We start from the raw sequence: 6,053 nt of genomic DNA, 5'->3' as shown, positions 1-6,053 counted from the left end.
GTAAACCTTTACAACATTAAGTTGCTTTTTTTTTTAGAGTATTTTATCACAGTTACAGAAAAGTAACTAAGACATTGACCTTGAACATGAACCTTAATCTCTCTGGGCCTTGGATTCCTCATCAGTAAATGGTGGGTAGTAGTCATCACCCCACAGAACAGTGACAAGAAGGCCCAGGACAGTTCTAGACATTGCAAATCGGGAGGTACATTTTCTTTCTTTTCTTTTCTTTTTTTAAAGTATAGAATAGAGTTTATTCAGGGCATGGGGAGGGGAGTTAAGAGAGTAGTAGAGGCAGAGAGACGCAGAGAGAGGGAGAAAGTAAAGAAGTAGAGACTAGCTATGGCCCTGAGCAAAAGGAGAAAGTGGGAAGGGAAGGGGAAGGGAGAGGGAGCAAGAGAGCAAGAGGCAACAGCGGGAGGTACATTTTCGGTTAACAATTAGATAAACTAGGTAAGGTTTATCTCGCATCATAGAGATAATATTGGCCTACAATTCTGCTTCATGATTAAGTGTCCTTGCAGGCATTCTTGTGGTGCAGGTCATCAAACAGCAAGAGATAAGCAATGTACCGGTGTCCCCTCTGCCTTGCTTGTTTCACTACACAGTCACTATTATTCAATAATGGTTTTGCTCTGATGACCTTATTTAATCCCAATATCCCTTCAGGCCCCCACTCCAAACACAATAATTAGATTAAGCCTGTCCCATGACAGTTCTAGACATTGCAAATCGGGAGGTACATTTTCTTTCTTTTCTTTTCTTTTTTTAAAGTATAGAATAGAGTTTATTCAGGGGATGGGGAGGGGAGTTAAGAGAGTAGTAGAGGCAGAGAGACACAGAGAGAGGGAGAACTCCCTCTCCTAAGAACTCATACTACAGATTAGACTTTAAGGAGTTTTTGAAGGAGAAAACACATTCATTAAAGCAAATGGTGTTATATAGAATAGTTAGAACAGCTGTGCAGATGGATGTCGCTGCTTTTATATGTAGAAATCATCATGGACCCTGACTTAGGACTTGTGTCCCCATCTCTGTCATGCAGGTCAATGCCATCCTCTGTCTCACAGGGAGTCCTTTTGCTGGCAGGCCTGTGTTGCCTTTTCTCTGGATCCCAGCCTCAAGATCCCCTGGAGATAGATGTGGAAGAACATGACCATAAACATAAGGGCATCTGCCCTGCTACCGCGTCTCCTACGTCATCATCCAGATAACCTTCAGCTTGTATCAAAAGTCTGATAGCTGGACAAAACATACCAACATCTTATTCTCCCCACTGAGTATTTTTGCTTCCTCCTTAATGCTCTCCCTGGGGACAAAGAACAACACCTATGACCAGATCCTGGAGGGACTGAACTTCAACCTGACAGAAACACCTGAGAATTTCATCCACGAATGCTTTCAGCAACTTACATTTATCCTCCAACAGCCAGACCACAGAGAGCAGATGACAATGAACAGCAGCCTATTCACTCACCAGAACCTGAAGCTTACAGACACGTTTGTGCAGGATGTCAAGAGGCTGTACCACTCAAAGGTCGTTATACCCAAAGAGCCCAAAACCAGATCAATGAGTATGTAGAGGGTGTACCATCCAGGCTGGCTTGAAAGCCATGATCATCTGGGTTGGTGTGCCATCAGGTCCGTTAGGAGAAAAACTCCATTTTTCTTCTAACAGTTTCTTTCCCTTTGTCTCCATACCATTTTCTTTGAGCACATGGCCTGTGGCTCATACTACGGTTTGGCCTTAGTTGTCTTAGCTGTCACTGCCAAGGTGAGACCTATCCTGATTGGTCTGATCTTACCCTGCAGTGGGAAGGACATAGACGGAAATTAAGGAGTCGGTTCCAAGTGTTTTTGTTTGTTTGTTTGTTTGTTTGTTTTGCTAGAAGGATCACTTAGGCTGAATTTGCCAGGAGTGCATTTTCAATTCAATTTGGTTTTACTCATCATTGAGCTGCTGTGACAATCTCTAAGAACATCTCCTGTTTAGGGCATTTTCACTACAAACTATTTTCCCACAGAATATCCACAGATTTCTAAGGAATTACAAACTAAAGAAAGTTTAGCAATTTCCAAAACAATCTATTCTTCATTGCATACAGTATCACATTAGGACTTTGAAAGCAACCAGTGTCCAGTGGTTTTAACTACTAGCGTAGCTGCTGAGAATACAGTTCCCAGATCAGCTGCATGTCTGTGGTCCAAACAATATCAGTATAAGACTGAAGAGGCTATCATTAGCAGAAGTTTTAGTTCAGATGATAGTAGATTCGGCAAGTGTTTTGCTAAACTTTGAGTCTTTGGAGCCTTCTATGTTGGTAGAACAGAAATGCACAGAGACCAGTAATAATTAGTGATTTTTAATACTAATTTAGATTTTATTATTCAAGTGAAATTTAATAACTTTAAAGTTTCAGACTTTGGACAGGATTATGATGATGGACAGGATTAACGGTATGAGTGGCCTTGAGTAGATTTTCTGTTTGCAATAGGAGAGCATTCCTCATATAAACAATAGAAAAATTGCTGGATGAGTTGAAGCAAATGGATCAGAAAAGGGTTTAAACAACAATGGATCACTTCCAGAAACCTTTGTCCCCGCACACACGGGAAAGGGGACATGTTTACAGGAGACATGAAGTACAGTAGGCTCCTCTGAAGGGGCCATCTAAGGCTACGAGAGGTGCCATCCAGGAAAGGAGCTGAGCGGAGAGGCGAGCCGCCTGACTGTGTTGGGGAGGAACACAGAGGGGAAGGCTTCTATTGACCACTGGGGTTGAGGTTGAGGGGGGCATGGGAAGCACATGACCACAGTGAGGCTTTCTGGGGATGAGGCTCACACATGGGGTTTGGCTTCAGCCTGGGTTGGGTACAACCTCCCTCCAACCTACCTTGGCTTCTCCCCCTATAGGCTGTGCACAAGACTGTACTGACCTTCGAAGAGGAAGTGACAAAACCCACAAGGAACACCAGTTGGAGTAAGAGGGACTCGCCTCTAAACCTATCTATCCACTTCAACAGGCCCTTCCTACTTGTCATTAAAGATGAATACACCAATTGCCCCCTCTTTGTGGGGAAAGTGATCAATCCCACAACAAATGATTGATTTCAAGGTCCAGTCACCCTCACCACCCTGTTCCAGCTGTGTCTCTGTCTTGCTGACATTAAACATGGGGTAGTTTCGCCCATGCCTGAGTGCAACCAGCAAATCCCTCTCCTTGTGGTGTCTGTGTCTTCCTGTGTCCCCTGAGGTATGTGGGGTCTCCAGGCCACAGTGCATTGAGACATCTCCTGAATCTGTGTTTAGGAGACCCCCCATGATGTCCCATCTCCAGCACTGAAGGGAGAAGATCGTGTCCTCTTCTGGTTGAATTGTGTCATCTCACTGGGCCTGGACTCTCCATCTCACCAGGACTTTCTTGAGAAAAGTTGGAGGTGTTATTTGATAGAACTCTTCCTCCTCTGTGCTGGAGCAGGACTCCAGCCTCTGTCCCTGTCATTTCTTCTTTGCCAGAGGGGACTCATACACCCTCCAATGAACAGAAAAATCTTGGGTCTTAGCCTTTTTTTCCTTCTCAAGCCAATTAGGTCACTAGGCCTAAAGTCATTTCCTCTGTCTTCTCTAGTCTTTTGTATATGGATAAATCTAGAAGGTCCTTAGAAGGGGTAGGAAAAGCAGGTCCTCTCTTGTTCCAGAATCACCTTGCCCCGCCCCTCACCTGGGCAGTGCAGAAGAGCTGGCTCTGCTGGCTTGGGTGCTGGAGAGCTGGCCCTACACCTCTCTGGCTGTGCAGTGGTAAGGGCTCAGAAGTGCTGGCCCTGCCCTGACTGGCTGCGGCAAGAGCAGGCTCCACACCTCACCTAGGCAGCACAGTAAAGCTGGCTCTGTTGGCCCTGAGGGTGTGAAAATAGGAGAGTGGGCCTATGTCTCAACTGGGTAGTGCAGTAGAGCTGGTCCTGGTGGAGTGGGCATGGAAGAGCTGACCTGGGGGTGGGGGGGAATAAGAACAGGAGATCTGTCCCTGCCCCTTGCTGGCTCTGTCACTCTGGTAAGCTGGACTCACCTTCACCTGGGCATATTAGGAGAGTTGGCCCTGGTGGTGCAGGTACAGGAGAGCTGGTGGACTGACAGATGCAGCGGCCACCCACCCCAGCATCCACCCTATCTATGAACTGCTGGAGCATGTGAAGGGGCTGATCTTGCAGAACCAAAATTGCAGGATCTCTATGACACACCACCACAACAGGATGTCCTAGAGGAGTCCTGATGAGGATTCAGTATTGATGGTGTAACAGAAGCCAGAGGCCTCACACCAGACCAATGACTCACTGCAATTAGCATCTGTACGTAAAGCTGTTTGGGCAAAAGGGTGGCTATGGCACACACTGCAACCTGCTGCAGCTTGGTTTTGTTTGTGTTTTCTTTTCAGGAGGAGGGTGTAAGGGTGGAGGACAGATATGGGGGACAGATTGAGGTGCATGATATGAAATCCACAAAGAATGAATAAAAAGCTAAAAATAAATTAAATAAAATCCTCACAAGTCTTAGAAAAACTATGAAAGAATTGGAAAATAAAACTACAACAACTCTGAATAACCTATCTCCTTCTTTTTCCTCTTCCTCCCTTCCTTTCTCTTCCTCCTCCCCTTCCTCCTTCTCCTCCCCCTCCTTATTCATCTTATTGGGGAAGAAACTCAGAGTTTCATAAATATAGGGCAAGTAATCTACCATTGTGTTGTACTCGGGCCGTTTAATAGTGCATACACATAAAGTTATCTTCTACCAAAAAAATAAGAAAAAAAAAAGAAATAAAAAACGCAAACCAACCAAACAAACAAACTAAAAATTACTTGCTTGGCAGGTAACTGTCTACTTGGGGCCATAGATGCCTCTTGACAGACCTAATTTTTATAGCAATTCTAACTTTAGTCCTTGGTCCCTGCCCTTTCCAACAAAGTTCTTCTCCAACAAAGACTATAAGCTTTCACCTCCCAGAGTGTCACTGAATTTTTCATGGCTGAAGACTGCCAACCCCTATCCCACCTAGAAGGGACTGTAACATTCCAAGCTTGAGACTGTCACCGCCCCTCCCTCCCCTTGGAAGAAACCTCCTCCCAAACTATCTCCTCTCGCTTCCAAAGTTGGGAAGTGTTGGATGGTAGCCTCAGGTCATGAGGAGTTAAGTCAGGGTGTACAGGACAATAGTCCCTAGCCATAAAAAAAAAAATGGCTTAGCCCCAGAGTGACCCATGCCAGGCCTAGTATCTCTCTCTGCATGCAGATCAGGATGTAGCTCCCAGCTACTTTCTCTGGCTCCATTCCTGCTGCCCACTATGCTCTGGCCATAATGACAACTAACCTCTGAAACTGTAAGCAAGCTCCAAAGTAAATGCTCTCTCTTTTAAAAGTTACCTTGGCCATAGTCTCTTCACAGCAGTAGAACAGTAGCCAAGACAGTCATGACTGGATGTAGCACTTAGCAAGTGCTTTTTCTGCATATACCAAGGTGGTTATATAACTTTTATCCTTATGTTGGTTAATGGATCATGTTTAGCGACATGTATTGAACCATCCTTGGAAAGCTCGTTAAAGTCCTTTGTGGTCATGTTACCCAGCATCCCTTACCCATCATTCCCTTCCAAGTTCTCTTGGATCTGATTTGCTAATATTTTGTTGAGAATCTTTTTTTTTCTTTTACGGTATTTGTTAGGGTACGGGGGTTAACTCTCATATGTGAGGCTTTCTAGGGAGTAGTTGGGATTCCAAGTTGTCCTTCAAGCATCACAAAAATGATGGAAAAGAAGAGAAGCAGTGGCTTTTGATGGTCATTGGTAGGGGTTGGGTGAGGTTTGCCAAACACAGTTTGTTCTGACACAAATAGCACAGATCTCACCTCAGAGGGAACAGTTTACTCTGGAGTCAAGGATGAGTGTCTGTGACCTGGGAACACAAGTTAGCTTACCCCAAAGACATGTCACCATGGAAACAGTTTCATGTTCTCTCTGTGTGTGTGTGTGTGTGTGTGTGTGTGTGTGTGTGTGTGTGTGTG

At 44.9% G+C, this 6,053-nt stretch overlaps 1 protein-coding gene across 1 annotated transcript in view; it reads left to right on the top strand.

Moving 5' to 3' along the window:
- The first annotated feature begins 1,300 nt into the window (after nt 1-1,300).
- The window catches only part of LOC110306582 (alpha-1-antitrypsin-like), a 19,757-nt gene continuing 15,004 nt past the window's right edge, over nt 1,301-6,053 (top strand). The window contains exons 1-2 of the mRNA XM_021178652.1: nt 1,301-1,574; nt 2,915-2,981. Of these exons, the coding sequence (XP_021034311.1) occupies nt 1,301-1,574; nt 2,915-2,981 (341 nt within the window). The remainder of the gene's footprint in view (nt 1,575-2,914; nt 2,982-6,053) is intronic.

The sequence above is a fragment of the Mus caroli genome, chromosome 12 (genome assembly GCF_900094665.2).
Source record: "Mus caroli chromosome 12, CAROLI_EIJ_v1.1, whole genome shotgun sequence".
Classification (NCBI taxonomy): Eukaryota; Metazoa; Chordata; class Mammalia; order Rodentia; family Muridae; genus Mus; species Mus caroli.
The sequence above is the reverse complement of the archived record's forward strand: the minus strand, read 5'-3'. Positions and strand labels throughout refer to the sequence as shown.